General features: G+C 50.1%; 1 protein-coding gene across 3 annotated transcripts in view; it reads left to right on the top strand.

The window, feature by feature from the left end:
- Positions 1-15,490, top strand: part of Loxl2 (lysyl oxidase like 2) — an 83,718-nt gene that overhangs the window by 45,185 nt on the left and 23,043 nt on the right. The window contains exons 4-6 of one of the 3 annotated variants that reach the window (XM_040737311.1): positions 2,048-2,259; positions 6,676-6,898; positions 10,397-10,598. In XM_040737311.1, the coding sequence (XP_040593245.1) occupies positions 2,048-2,259; positions 6,676-6,898; positions 10,397-10,598 (637 nt within the window). Of the gene's footprint in view, positions 1-2,047; positions 2,260-6,675; positions 6,899-10,393; positions 10,599-15,490 lie in introns of all 3 variants that reach the window. The other 2 variants (XM_040737279.1, XM_040737349.1) reach the window with 2 other exon arrangements.

Genomic DNA, 15,490 nt, shown 5'->3' with positions numbered 1-15,490 from the left:
CTCTACAGTACCATGCTAGGGTTACGTCTCCCACCCATAAGCTTGTGCAACTGCTGATGGCCAATAAAAGATCTGTGAATGGAATTATGTCAGCCGTGCCTGCTGTGGGTGAGTGAGACAGCCGTAACTTTCCTTCTGGGCATGATGTATCCATGCTGGATGCCAGGAGCCTCCTGCTGTGGGAAGAGGCAGGAGGGGGCTGGCCCACAGCCTCGCGTTAGACCTCAGGCCACTTCTTGGCTCATCACGGCCCATGTGTCTAGGTGGCACGAGTCCTGTGGGGTGATGAGGCTGTAAAGGATCCAGTCTGGAAAACATAACCCTGCCCCGGTAGCTTTCCTTCCGCTTTGTGTGGAGGGGACTGGGGCCAAATGTCATTTTCTCAGCCACATACTTTCCACCGCCTCACAGAGCCTGTGGAGTAGGACCTGGCTTTGGACTCCGAAGCCTGTGGCAGCAGGCATTAATCCCCGGGCATCCAAATAATGGCTCTGTTCAATCTGATTCATTTGCATCCTGGCTGGACAGACAGCGCTCTTGGGTCACTGAAGCCTTCCTTCCAGCTTGGCCCTTACTGTCCCTGGCCTTGCTCAGGGTATGTCTCACACAGCACCTCAGGGTGGTCTGAGGGAGAAAGCCCAATTACTTACTAGCTTTTTCATCCATCAATTGTAGACAGTAGCAGTAAGCCACATTATTCTGCTTAAGGATTAGGTAAGAGGCTGCATGGGAATTGATTGACACAGAGTCCCTCACTGCTAAGCACTGATGGCAGCTCTTGCTATTATGTGCTGTGCTTCACAGTGTCTGAGGGCAAATTTGGAGCTGGGGACATCTATTAGGGACAGGGGAATAGTTGGACTCATCCAGGAACGATCATGGACATCTCTAAGACATCTGTGTGTTAGAGACGGAAAGAGACCAGCTGAGAATCAAGCATAGATCAGTGCTTTAGACAGGACTCTCTGTGGTCAGTCCTGTGGCACAGATGGAGATAGGGACTCCTTTGGGGATTGTTACAAGATATGGCAACGTCTCCAGTGGGACAAGGAACGCGGGGGGGGGGGGGCAGGAAGTGAGAGGTTGTGAATGGGCTACGCCTTGGAGAAGCTTGAAAAGTGTCAGTAACTCTGGGGACCCCCTTCTTCCAGTCGTTTGTCTCATTCAGTGTGGTCTCTAAAGGCCTCAGTCTTCACACAAAGGCATTCCAACTGAGAGTCAGGGAACAGAGGAGAATATCGAGGAGTTGTTGCCTTCTTCCATCCTCCCGTCTAGCCTTCTTCCCTCAGAAGAGTCTTGCCAACGAGTCCCTCTCAACCCAGACCCTAACCTCTATTCCCACTGACCCAGAAAGATTAGAAAGTGACTTATTTTTTTAAAAAGACATTCAGAATTTGCCACAGCCAAATAATCATCCCAGCTCTATTTAGCTGTCAGCTCCCTAGGCTTGAGGCTCACCTACACAGGACATGCTCAACACTGGGTGGCTTTGCTTCTATTCCTGCAAGCAGGTCCTCTGGGGCTTTAGCAGGAGGGATGATGTAAAGTAGTCTGCAAGGTGACATCAGTAGCCTAACGAGGCCCAAGGTTCACCTGCATGACACTAGCACACATGGAAATGTCCACATACATATCTGTTGGTATGTTTGCACACACTTTGGAGTAAAATGTAAAAACCCAGACTATTTTGAGATCAAATAATACTTTCTTACGTTTTTCTATTTAAAGCCCATGCAGGAAGAATCTACTGCCCGTGGCTCTCCACGTTTTCTTGTAGGGAAAGGGAGAGTTTAGGGGGCCACTCAAGACTTCTCTGAGAACTCCAAGTCATCCTTGGTGCCTGTCACCACAACTACCTCCCAATGTATAGCAGTTGGTAACAGTGCCGTGTGTCCATGGGGAGTGCTTGGGGTCCTCTGCAGAGCCTGGAGAGAGACAGACCAGCAAACTCACCCTGTGGGCCCTGAGGAAGTAGTTGCTGTTTCACACCTCTCCAGAGCCAGGCTCCTGTCATAATCCCCATCCTTCCATGTCTCCTCCTTCACAGAGCCTAAATATACAGGTGGAAGATATCCGGATTCGGCCCATCCTTTCTGCCTTCCGCCATCGAAAGCCTGTGACAGAGGGCTATGTGGAGGTGAAGGAGGGCAGGACCTGGAAGCAGATCTGTGACAAGCACTGGACAGCCAAGAATTCCCACGTGGTCTGTGGCATGTTTGGCTTCCCTGCAGAAAAGACCTACAACCCCAAAGCCTACAAGTAAGTGGGCAGGGCCAGAGGGGGCAGGGTTTCCTGGGCTGCGATCCTTGTGGGGTCAGTGCCAGACCTAGTGACAGGCTGTTTCACTGACTGCTTAGCCTTGCTTTTGAGTAACTCACACTCGTGCTTCAGCCCAGGGAAATCCCACCATCAGTTCCAGCAGCCACCAGGGAACATATAGGCTGTATCAATACACAGGTTAGGCAAGGACTGCACTGAGTTAAGAAATGTTTGGCAGGCTCTTGGTGGCTGTTTGGCAGGCCAGTGTCTCTTGGTGGCTCAGGGTGTCTCTTGCCCTGGAGAAGATTACTCGAGTATTACTTTCAGACCAGTTCTTACCAACCCCACTTCTCCCTTCCGCCATCTCTGTCAGATTCTATCAGGGCATGTCTGTGGAGCATTTTCTTGCTTAATGATTGATGTGGAAGGGCCACACCCACTGTGGGCAGTACCAACTCTGGGAAGATGGTCTTGAGTTTTATCAGAAAGCAGGCTGAGCAAGCCATGGAAAGTAAGCGTTCCTCCAAAGGTCTCTGCTTCGGCTTCTGTCTCCAGTGCTCTGTATATGATGTGAGACAGTCAGTAGAAGTTGCTGGGACAAACCTCTTTCACCTTCCCTCCAAAAGGGTGTGAGGGTACAGAAACTTTTCCACATGTGTCTCAAAGAGGAAAGAATGCTTCAGAGTCACTCAGTTGATGGATAATGGTACTCACAAGCTCCAGGGTCACTCAGTTGATGGATAATGGTACTCACAAGCTCCAGTGTCACTCAGTTGATGGATAATGGTACTCACAAGCTCCAGTGTCACTCAGTTGATGGATAATGGTACTCACAAGTTCCAGTGTCACTCAGTTGATGGATAATGGTACTCACAAGCTCCAGTGTCACTCAGTTGATGGATAATGGTACTCACAAGCTCCAGGGTCACTCAGTTGATGGATAATGGTACTCACAAGCTCCAGGGTCACTCAGTTGATGGATAATGGTACTCACAAGTTCCAGTGTCACTCAGTTGATGGATAATGGTACTCACAAGCTCCAGGGTCACTCAGTTGATGGATAATGGTACTCACAAGCTCCAGGGTCACTCAGTTGATGGATAATGGTACTCACAAGCTCCAGAGTCACTCAGTTGATTATGATGCTCCTGGAAGGGGGATGAGGTTGACTAAAGTCTTTGGTTGTCCCAACAGATAAGCCTTAGGTCAAGTAAGGGGTCTAACCTGAATGATAGCAATGGGCTATCACACTCTTTTAATCAGTTCCAAGACTTGGGTCAGTTTACAGACCCAGAATCCCAGAACAAAAGGGAGATATACTCCCCTTGAGAAAGGACCTGGGTACCTTGTGCCAAAGCTTATGCTGCTTTTCTCCCAGCCCTCTCCATAGGGACCCTCTACCTGGATGGCTGTGTGTCAGGAAGGAAGGAGTAATTGGATCTTATGTGGAGTGTTGGGCACTAGCCCTGAACTGACCCAAGAGTCTAGTGTATGTGTGGTTCACTACTCCAAGGAGGAGTTTTAACTGAAGTTCTCACTGGCAGGCTCTCACAAAATCTAGCTTTGCCTTATCTGGGGAGAGCCACTAGGAATCTATGCTTCTAGAGTAACTCCAGATCATTAACTGCTACAGCCCTGCTGACTTCCAACTTGGCAGAAGGCTATCCCCAACCTTAGTCATCCCTCTCATGTCCAGGCCTGGGGGTGGCCATGTTTCCTTTCCCCTCATCTCATTCCTGCTTCTCTTGGGCCAGCTCAACCACCATGGGAGTGAATGAGGATGGGGTTGGGGCGGCGCTCTGGCTGCTGGAGGCATGTGGAGGGTCATGGTGGGCGGCACATTCCAGAGAGCTGACGTAAGACAGAAGCAGAGCTGTCTGGGGAAGACTGGAGCAGGTCTGAGGCAACCCCTGTGCTGGTTGAGTGAGGGCGGTGCTCACCAACAGCTGGAAACGGATGACTTTCCCAGGCCAGCCGTGGGTTCACTGTGCTCTGACCTGGAACAGCTCATGCTCCCCTGAGTGTATTCTGCCCATGTGTGGAAGGGAGGTGAGGTTTCTCAGAGTAAGGGATCTCACAGGAAGTGGGGAGGGGTAGTTGCTCTGGAATTCACAACTGCCCCCTCGTGGACCTCTCCACTGTATGATGTCACTGTGGTGAGCACACATCCCGATATAGTCTTCATGCTAGATAGTCCAGTGTTTGTTCCCACAGCTACACTAGAGTTGTTTTGGTAAAGGGAAGACAATAATGACGTCTAAAGAATTTGTCCTTCCTCTGCGTTCACATGCCATTCACCCTAAGACAAAGCAGATGTTTCCCAGGAAGCTGGACCAGTAACGACAAGACTTCACATAGGTCCCTCTGAGGGTCTCCTGTCAAGATAACCTCTTCCCCCTGGGTGGCAGGCAGCTATGCTGTTGGCCTCCTCAAGCATTTCTCCGAGCCCTGCCAAGCAGGGGCAAGAACACAGGCTCTAAAATACAGACAGCTTCAGGGGATGGGGTGCCCCCCACATACACATACCCTCTTTAGATCCCAAAATTGTTCATACCCTAATCTTCCAGCAAATGATCCTCATCAGTTCAAGCAAGGATCCTCTCTCTCTCTCTCTCCCTCCCTCCCTCCCTCCCTCCCTCCCTCCCTCCTTCTCTTAATGCAATTTCAAGGTTGTATTTATTTTTATTTTATGGTGTTGGTGTTTTGCCTGTATATATGTGTCTGTGTGGGGTTGTCAGATGCCTGGAGCTGGAGTTACAGACAGTTGTGAGCTGCTGTATGGGTGCTAGGAATTGAACCTGAGTCCTCTAGAAGAGCAGCCAGCACTCTTAACTGCCGAGCCAACAGACCCTCCCTTTTATTGCTGGTTTCCTCCTTTAGCCATTTTATTACTGTCTTCCTTTTAAAAGTAAGTGTGTGTGTGTGTGTGTGTGTGTGTGTGTGTGTGTGTGTACATGCCTGCACAGGCCTCAGATTCCCCTAGAGCTGGAGTTACAGGGGTGTGTGTGTGTGTGTGTGTGTGTGTGTGTGTGTGTGTATGTACATGCCTGCAGAGGCCTCAGATTCCCCTAGAGCTGGAGTTACAGGTGTGTGTGTGTGTGTGTGTGTGTGTGTGTGTGTGTGTGTGTGTACATGCCTGCACAGGCCTCAGATTCCCCTAGAGCCGGAGTTACAGGGGTGTGTGTGTGTGTGTGTGTGTGTGTGTGTGTGTACATGCCTGCAGAGGCCTCAGATTCCCCTAGAGCTGGAATTACAGGTGTGTGTGTGTGTGTGTGTGTACATGCCTGCACAGGCCTCAGATTCCCCTAGAGCTGGAGTTACAGGTGTGGTGCTAGTAACTGCACTTGGGTCCTCTGCGAGAGCAGTACATGCTCTTAGCCACTGAGCCATCTCTCTGCCCTCTAGTTACTTGTCACTGTGACAAAGTGCCTAGTTGATGCAACTCAGGGAAGAGTATTTTTCCTGACATTTTGCGAGGTTACAGTCTGTGGTGGTCGGGGAGGCATGGTGGAGTTCATGGTGATAGGTGTGTGCAGCCAGGGCTCCTCACACCCCTGTGCATAGGAACGGAGAGAGCACAGATGAGAATCCACCCCACGGAAACCCACTTCCTCCAGCTAGGCCCTGCCTCCTCAAAGCCCCACAGCCTCTCTGCCACCAGCAGGGGACCAAATGTTCAAGCATACAGCCTGTGGGGGACATATCACATCCAAGTCACACCACCACTACAATTTTTATTTGTTTCAAAAAACTCTCCCCGTGGTCCGTGCACTGTTTTAAGTGCTTTGCAAGCATTTGTTCATTTAACAGCAGCGATGTTATGGTAATTCCTGGCTGTAAACCCTTCCTTCTGAGTCATCTGAGTACTCAGGAGATGTACATATGTAGATTTAGCTGTGGGTGCCAGTTACCAGAACTGGAAGATGTCTTTGCTCTAGGAAGTGGGTCTTTCTCCTGGCACCAGGACTCTTTCCATGGACCATTGCCTCTTCCCAGCATAGTTCTTCCTCCCGTAGTCCCAGTCTGTAACCTTCAGTCCCTATCACAAGCCATGTCTTGATTGTCCCCCTCCACTACAAGTTGCAATGTAGTTAACAGTATTAAGAAGTGGTACCTTCAAGAGGTGTTCCGGTTGTAAGAGCTCTGTCCCTGAATGGACTGATGCTATCTATTTTCATGGGACCGGCTTAGTTATCTTATTAGTTGGCTGTTCTTCAAGGAAGGGGCTTTTACGAACCATGATTCTCTAACTGCTACACTTTGTAAAAGAAAAATGAAGCCTGGAGTGGTACTACATGCCTATAATCCAGCAGGTGGGAGACTGGGTTTTGGGAACTGAATCTGCTAGTTACAAAAGGAAGGGAGCAGGTGTCTGCTGGGATGCCCTGGTTGCCCATCTCTTCCCTCTCCCTGCAGGACATTTGCCTTGAAGAGGAAACTGCGCTACTGGCAGTTTTCCATGAACTGCACGGGCACTGAAGCTCACATCTCCAGCTGCAAGCTGGGCCCGCCGGTGTCCCGAGACCTTGTGAAGAATGCCACCTGTGAGAACGGGCAGCCAGCTGTGGTCAGCTGTGTGCCTAGCCAGATCTTCAGCCCTGATGGGCCCTCAAGGTTCCGGAAAGCCTACAAGCCAGAGGTAAGGACTGGGCAGAAGATATAGGCACTTGGCCACTGTCAGGGGTCATGATTAGAAGGGAACAGGAAAGAGCTGGCCACCGCTGAGACCATCATTATTGCTACCTCAGTCAAAACCAGAGTCCCCTCTGTGGCACAAGGAAATCACCCCATTGTTGGCCAGCACTCTGTTCCCTTAGCTCAGCATGAGCCAGTGATATGGAATAGCCATCCGGGGACCTCGTGCTCCTGCTAAGATCCTGAAGGAAACCACATCCAGGACTCAGGAGCTATAGGAGATACGATACAGCTCTCCAAGGCACACGACACCAGCTGTGTTGTTTCTAACCCACTATGGCTTATTTCACAAAGAAAAGCTAACTGCAAAATGCTTTCACCGGTTAGAAAATCTGCCGTTACTATTCCCAAGTCACCTGTCACTGGCCACATTATTATTACAGGAATCACTCATTGGTTTGTGTAGAACAGTGGTTCCCAGCCTTGGGTTGTGACCCCCAAAGGTTGTATCAGATATCCTCCATGTCAGATAATTACATTACATAACAAAATTACAATTACAAAGTAGCAATGAAATAGTTTTATGGTTGGGGTCACCACAACATGAGGAACTGTATTTTTTGTTGTTGATTGGTTTTTGTTTGTTTTTTGAGACAGGGTTTCTGTGTGTAGCCCTGACTGTCTTGGAACTCACTCTGTAGAGCAGGCTGGCCTTGAACTCACAGAAATCTATCTGCCTCTGTCTCCCAAGTTCTGGGATTAAACCCAGAACCGCCCACTAGAAGAGAGCCCAATAGAGGAGCTGTGTTAAAGGGTCACAGCGTTAGGGAGGTTGAGAAACACTGTGAGAGTAATTGGGCTTGGGGTGGTGGCATCGCCCCATATGAACTAGGTTATTAACTAGGTCCTCCATTTCAACCGGCTGATTTCCAGAACAGGTGAATGACCAAAACAGGCCAGGCTGACCCTCTGAAACAGAAAGGGTCTCTACCATCTTCCCTCCACAGTCCTGTTCTCTCTGTCTCTCTGTCTCTGTCTCTGTCTCTGTCTCTCTCTCTCTCTCTCTTGCCTTGCCCCCACGTGTGTGTGTGTGTGTGTGTGTGTGTGTGTGTGTGTGTGTGTTCTGGAAATTGCTAATACAGGGTCACTGGGTGGGAACAGCACATGAAAAGAGGATTGATCATAGATCTTGAGCCACAGGCCTGATGAAACCTCCATCATGGGCTAAGTCCTTGGGCCATTTAAAGCCTCAGTAGACATCATGCTCGCAGAATGAGTTCATGCCAGGGGAAAGGCGTTAGGGAGGAACCTGCAGAGGGAGGGCAGTTGGTGGAACAGTAGAAGCCCCTCCCCAGACCAATAATACCACAGCCTCCTCTCCCTTCCCTTCCTCCTGGCCTGTGCTTTCTCTCACTGCCCCACAGAGATAGGCAGTCAGGGGAGGAGGTGGTGGTAACCCTGGGAGGTGTTTGAATGAAAGTCTTGGTAGTAAGTGAGAGGAGCGAAATGCATGCTGGGAGTCCAGCCCAGTCTGTGGGGATTATTTAGAGGTACGTCCTAACTTCCTGGCATTTCTGGGAAACTAAACCTGACCTCAGTGTCCTCAAGGTGCGTTGGATATGCAGAGACGTGACTTCTTTATCAGACATCTGTGTCCCCGTGTCAGAGGCACAGCTAGCTGGTTAGTGCTATTTGTGGGCCCCAAACTGCCCCTGCCCTGAACCCTCACTTCCCCTGCCCTTTGTTCTGCCAGCCTCATCCTGCCTCCTCCCCCTGCCCGCCCCCAGCTCTCCCTGTCAGCTAGAGTTCCCTGATCCTACTGTTTTGGAATTCCTCTGCTGAGCTGTAAGAAAGGAAGCAGTCAAGCTCATACCAAACCAGTGAACGAAGTGGGAGGCTGACCTCACATTTTCCTTGGTTTCCGTCTTCACTCCATGGCCAGCTGGATCGCTACCTGGCCACTTCCAGGGTCTGTGGCTAGGCTATCTGATATTCTGTCTCCATCCAGTTGTGGTCAGGATGGCGGCTCCACGTGAGTGTGAGGGGCCCCCTGCACCCCACTCATGAGCTTGGGAAGGAGGTCACGTTTCTGCTGAGAACAGAGGCTGTAGCCAGTGGTTTCACTCACTGTGCTCTGCTTTCTAAAGTAAGAATGGAAGCTTTGGAAGTCGCTGAGTGTTTCCCACTCACCCATCCTCCTTTGCTTTTCCCGCTAGTGCAAGGCTCAGCAGTCTTAGGGGGAACCTGCGAATGTGGGTGGTGTCACAACAAGGCTAGCCCCCAGGTGTCATTGTGGGGGAAGCAAGAGATAACTGGAGAGAGGTTCCTACTTGGTGCCTTTTTCCTCAAGGTGGCAGAGGGCTTGAATGCTTGAAACATGCCTCCTTCCAGCAGACCTGCCTCATCCCGGCCATCAGTACGTGGCCTGAACGAAAGTCACAGGCTGGGAACTACATTAAGTCACAGTAGAACAGGAATCTGGTCTGGTCTGATTACCGTGGCTTCACAGCCCTCCAATGAGTGTCAGCAGTGACTCAGAACCCTGTAGACTTACCCTGCATATTCTCTCTCTCTCTCTCTCTCTCTCTCTCTCTCTCTCTCTCTCTCTCTCTCTCTCTCTCTCTCTCTCTCTGTCACACACACACACACACACACACATGCAGAGGCATTGAGAATGCAAACATAGGTTTGTACACATGCATAGAAACTGAGGCAAAGCAGCCTGTGTAGACAGGTGAAGCCAACAACTCTATCCTTTAAGACATAATCCACAGGCTTCATGAATCTGTCAGGAAATGGGTCCTGTGTAATTCCAGAAGTCCCAGGAGGGGCTGAGGCTTCCAGACAGTAAGTAAGACTAGAGGCATCTAAGCTACCATCTCCACCCTCTCTGCCCTCTCTGTCTGGACAGGCTGCATCTTCTGGACTAGGAGGGCGGTTAGTCTTAACTAGGAGGACTCCCCCATCACTTGCTGCTCGCCTGCTCTGAGTCAGGTCCTGACTATGTCTGTCTTCCCTGCTAGTGCCCTATGTTTTCACTCTCTGTCTTGCCGTTTCCTGTGGGTTCTCTCTTGCTTCCCCCCCTTATGAGCATTTAGCTCCTCACCAAGGAGTCTTCATGCAGGACTAGACTGTAAAGCTCAGTTCTATTATAAGCAGTGGAAAATAAAGATTCACTAGGAATCTGTGGACTTGGACGGCAGAAGCTTCCCCATGTAGCTCTACACGTTGGGAGGCTCCAGAGCTGGGGGTAGAAGGATGCTGATGCTGGAATCTAGGAGGCAAGCCTGGGAAGGAGTGATGTGCTGATGAGGGTCTTGGATGGCCTTCCTAGCGGTCCAGGACAGAGGCCCATGAGAAGTTACACAGGAAACTTTTGCCACCCGACCCTCAACAAGTCGAGCACTTTCAGACTCTGAGTTATGGGGATCTGGGGATGGAAGACAAAAGGGAGCAGGGCAGCGACAACTCGAAGGACGTGTGTCACTTCTGCACTCAGCAGGACCATCTGTCTCTTCAGCAACCCTTGGTGCGGCTGAGAGGTGGAGCCCAGGTTGGGGAGGGCCGAGTGGAGGTGCTCAAGAATGGAGAATGGGGAACCGTCTGCGATGACAAGTGGGACCTGGTATCTGCCAGTGTGGTATGCCGAGAGCTGGGCTTCGGGACTGCTAAAGAGGCTGTCACAGGCTCCAGGCTGGGGCAAGGTAAGGAATGGAGTAGCTGAAGGTAGGAGTCTCTCTTCAGGGGAAAACATGGCCCTTAGGAACCTAGGCCCAGCTGGTGGCCATGATCTCCTCAAACTCAACTTACTCTACTCCCTCCTTGCAGAAGCCCATCCATTAGGGAATCCTGGACGACCCCTCCCCACCCCACCCCAGCCAGATCCTTAGAGAACACCAGATCCCCATCTGATGGATTTGGAACTGCCACCTAGAGAAAGGATGAATGGGCAAAGTGACACACTAGAGCAGCAACTAGTGAACATGCCAGGTCTCCAGGTCTCCAACTCCGGCTCCGTCAATGAGAAAGCCAGAATCCCAGGTCCTTCCTCCAGGAACCTCAGAAACCATCCAGCATGGCTGCACACAAAACATCCAGCTGTCACCTCGCTTTCTCACCCTGGTGCAGCCTTGCGAACATTGGGCACCTGATGTCCAGAGAAGGGAAAATGGCAGCCCTCTCTGACGTCCTGAGACAGTCATGAGAAGGAAGCTGGCTTTCACCAAGTGTCCCCAGCAAATTGTCGGTATGAGTAAGGACAAAAGTACAGGAGGCATTAATAGGGAAACCTGGAGCAGTGGTGTTTCCTTGATCACAAAACAAATTGCAGCCTCTCCTGGGTGAGTCCGTGAAAACCACCCAGGCTTGAAAGCCCTGGTCTATCAGGAGCCTTCCCCAAGACCAAGCAGCCTTGTGAGTGTCCAGCCCGCCCCTGCAGAGCTGTGTTCAGGGGAAGGAGGTTTTGGTCTTTTCTGGAACTCTGTTCAGCACTGACCAGTACATAGAGAGGCTGCTATGCTTGGGCTACAGAGGGATAGGATGGCCTAGGCCAGTGGTTCTCAACCTGTGGGTCATGACCTCTTTGAGGGTCGCATATTAGATACCCTACATAGTAGATATTTATATTTCAATTCATAGCAGTAGCAAAATTACAGTTATGAAGTAGCAACGAAATAATTTTATGGTTGGCGGGGCGGGTGGGTGGGGCGGCAGTAATTTACCACGTGAGGATCACAGCCATAGGGTCACAGCATTAGGAAGATTGAGAACCACTGTCTAGTCTGTAAGAGGAGAGACCCATACCCTTGCAAATGCAGCCATCATCCCATGGAAGGAAGTCTGGTGAGGACCCTGGTCGAAGCCTGAAGGAAGTAATTTGCCCTCACTCACCCAGGTCCCGAACACTACATCAGTGGTTGTCTCTGCTCAGACTCCAGCATCCCGGTTGACCTTCACCCCCAGCTCAGTTAGAGAACACAGAACTCCCATGTCCTAGCAGCTCAGCTCATCCACTCTAGCTCATCTGCTTGACTGGCCTGCATCATGCCATGACCCCAGCTGTCCTGGGAAGGAACTTAGGGAAGTTCCTGGGGTCACAGACTTCCCTGCTGGAGAGGATCTCAGCTTCTCTGGTTCATCATATGAGGAATCTAAGGCTCAGGGAGACCTAATAGTTGGCAGACAGACTGAAGGTCAAGTTCCCTCACTCTTTAGATTTTGGCTTCCTTTTTGACACTGCCTGAATCCTTGCTTGACTAGTCTTGATGACATTTGATCATTTCTTGTGCCGATGTTGCAAGTGTGTACTAAAGGGTAGGTGGTTAGGGACAGATGCAACAGCAACAAACACATCGTGTTACCTGGAAGCCTCTGGCTATGCCACACAACAGCCCATTCTCCTTAGGCCCCATTGAAGGAATCAGGCTCCTCAGTGTTTCCACGGTCTACTCTGCTGGTTGATTCACATGGTCTGAGCTTTCCTAAGGTCCACAGGACCACAGCCACTCACCCCAAGGCATAAACAAGCACTTGATGACATGGACATTCCATGTGTCATGAGTCTGTGCTGTATGACCTAATTCTTTTCATCGCCCAGAGCAGCCAAAGGTTTACAAGTGCCTGAGGAATTCTAGGAAGAAGAGGCCTTGGGTGCCTTTGATGTTGGCCTTCAAGGCACCATGGAAGATTTATCTGCCTTCTGCCACGTTGGGTAGATGACGATTGTAGACAGGAAAGGAAAAGTACCACATTCAAAGGCATGCCCCAGAGCAGATAGGGTCAGCTCCTGAGTCCTGGCTCCAGTCGATGGAACAAGAAACCACACCCAAACCCATGGGTAGTGAAAGGGAAGAGGCTGAGTCCTCACCCTGGCCTAGTTACTTGTCTGTGACCTTGAAGAACCTTCTGGTCCTGAGATACTTCACTGTAAAACAAGGTAACTGGATAGGTGATGTGTGGGGCTCTCTCTGGCTCTGGTGTCACTAGGATGGATGATGTATTCCAACACATGCACCTTCCCTGACAACTGAACCAAGTGTGAGGGGACCTGTGTTCCTGAGTGCCTGTCCTTACTCTGTGCACAGCAGGTACTGCTCCAGAGATGTCCAGGAGGGTACACGGGGTGGGGGACTGAGGAAGGGAGGCACCTCAGGAAGAGGGGGACACACTCCAGTTGAATAGGTGTGGTCAACTGAACAAATACTTGGCAAACATTCCAACTCTGCAGACCAGTGCTTTCCAGCATAAAGTAATTTTGAATTTTTTAGTAGTCACTTGAGAAAGAATTGCAGGTGAAGTTAATTCTAACAATATATTTTTGTTCAACCTAGTGTATGTAAAACATCACGATTTTAACATGCAGTTGATAGAAATGCTGTTAACAAGATTGCTTGCATTTCCATAAAACAGCTTGTAATTCATCGTGTATTCTATGCTTACTGCCCATATACTTGCCCTGGCTACGTTTTTAGTAACCAGGCTCCTGAGTATTGGGAAGGGCAGTGCTAGAGAAGTGTCAGCAAAAGCCTTTTGTCCACAGTAAGAAATACACATGGCAGGTCTGTCGCACATGCAACAGTGGGTTGTTGTGATGTTTACATGAATTAAGGTAAGATGAATGTTTGGGATCCGAAACATAGTAGACACCTACCATGGCCATCTCTCTGCCATCACCCTCAAATTTATAACACAAGCCTTAATCCTATGACTCTGGCTCTGTATTTTGCTGTAGCCTTGTAATCTTCCAGCAACATTTCAATGTGTATCTTTACTAATGTATAAAATTCCAAGAAATTAGAAACGTATTCATTTATAAATTTCTAAGGAAGCAGAAACTTAGCACTTGCCTTCTTGCAGTCAGTTTTTGGCTTCAGGACAGCTGTATGGTGACTGTATCTAGACACTCTGCTCCCCTAATAGGTTCAAAGACCTTCCTAGGCTCTGCGGCCATCTTCGTGTTTATTTCTGACTACATATGTTGTAAGTCTCCACATGACTCCCGCCTACCCAGGGACTGGGAACTTTCCAGGGCAGACCCTGCCTCCTGAGTCCATAATCCACAGCACTGAGGCTCAGTGATGTCAGTTGCATCTGTGTGGATGCTGTGGGGATTTCCTGCCTTTCCAGGACCATCTGGGAATATAGCAAAGGAAAACATGTTCCCTGCCTCCTGGAGGGGATGATGGCATCAGGGAACCAGTTAGAGAAGAGTACTCAAAGTGGGAGACACACAGACACACACACACACACACACACACACACACACACACACACGACCACAGGACCAAATACAGTACAGACAGGGGTGGGGGAGTGAAGTGAGGACCAGAGAGGCTTCTCCAGGGAAATGAAGGATGGATGGGTGTCAGTGGTGGGCTGTGAGAGGGAGTGGACCAGGCAGAGGAAGGAGCACTTTGCTCCATGACAGAATCCCAGATCCCTGTGGCTTATCTGGGAGGAGTCTAAGGTTCCTGCAGCTGAGATGGAAGAACCTAAGAGCTCTGTGACTGAGACAGGAGGCGTGGACAGAGCTGGAACATGAGTGGGAGGCCACATGGTACAAGGCCTCCAAGACCATCTGGTGCCATTGGATCATGGGCACTGCTACCTAAGGGCAGTGAGAAGCCCTGGGAGGCATTTAACATGAATTTAAAACCCCATGGGGTTTTATGCGGGGGAAGATATTGGAATAGGGCAGAGAGGGAGACTAAATGTCATTTGGTCATTGTCCACAGGAGAGGAAACTGTTATGGCTCAGGAAATGGGGGGTAGGAACCAAGCACCCAGATTTGGGGAAATGAATGAGCCAAGTGTGATGGGTGGATTATCTGGGTTGGAAGAAACCCAGAGATGATCTTGGGGTTCCAACAATGCCATGGGTGCTAGGAGGTGTCATTTCCTGCAGTGGGGAGGGACTGTAGAGAAACTTCTAGGGACAAGAGGCAAAGTCCGATGACTCTTCAAGCAGAGGGGCCTGAGTACCCCTTTTCTCCAGTCCGAGGCTCTCTCTCATTATCCCAGCCTCAGAAAGACGAGCTTCTTAGCACCATCTCCATGTCGCCTTCAGCATGCTTCCTGTCTGCCCTTCCAAGTCCACTCCCCACCCTCACCAGGATGCCTAGTGCCTCGAGGCATGGTTGGGTTTTGCCAACACAGGATACTGGAGGTGACCAGAGGAAAAAGACATAGACATTGCCATGGGTGCTCTGTCCCTCCATGGAAGGTGACAGCTCATTTCAGGGGTCTTCTCCTCTCCATACCCCTGCTACATGAGTTATTGGCTCTTATCTCTCTCACAGGTGAGCTTATTATTAGCCCGGAGTTCTTAACTGCCCTGTGATTTGCACTCCCTATACCTCACCCTTGGCTGTATTTTAAAATGCCCCCCTCAGACCTAACTCAGACCTCCTAGTTTGTGTGTGCTAACTGTTTCCTGCAGGGACTTCTACAGGTACAACCATAGTTACTACTTTGAGACTCCTAGATGCCTAGACTATGGTAGCTGCAGGTGAAGGTGTCACCATCTAATCTGACTCCTTTATTAGTGACCAGGGAGGCTGAGTGTTTGAGTTACTGTTCCCATTGATGTGACCTGACA

This window comes from Mesocricetus auratus, unplaced genomic scaffold (assembly GCF_017639785.1).
Source record: "Mesocricetus auratus isolate SY011 unplaced genomic scaffold, BCM_Maur_2.0 Super-Scaffold_2245, whole genome shotgun sequence".
Classification (NCBI taxonomy): domain Eukaryota; kingdom Metazoa; phylum Chordata; class Mammalia; order Rodentia; family Cricetidae; genus Mesocricetus; species Mesocricetus auratus.
Note: the sequence above shows the minus strand (reverse complement) of the source record. Positions and strands in the feature narration are given on the sequence as shown.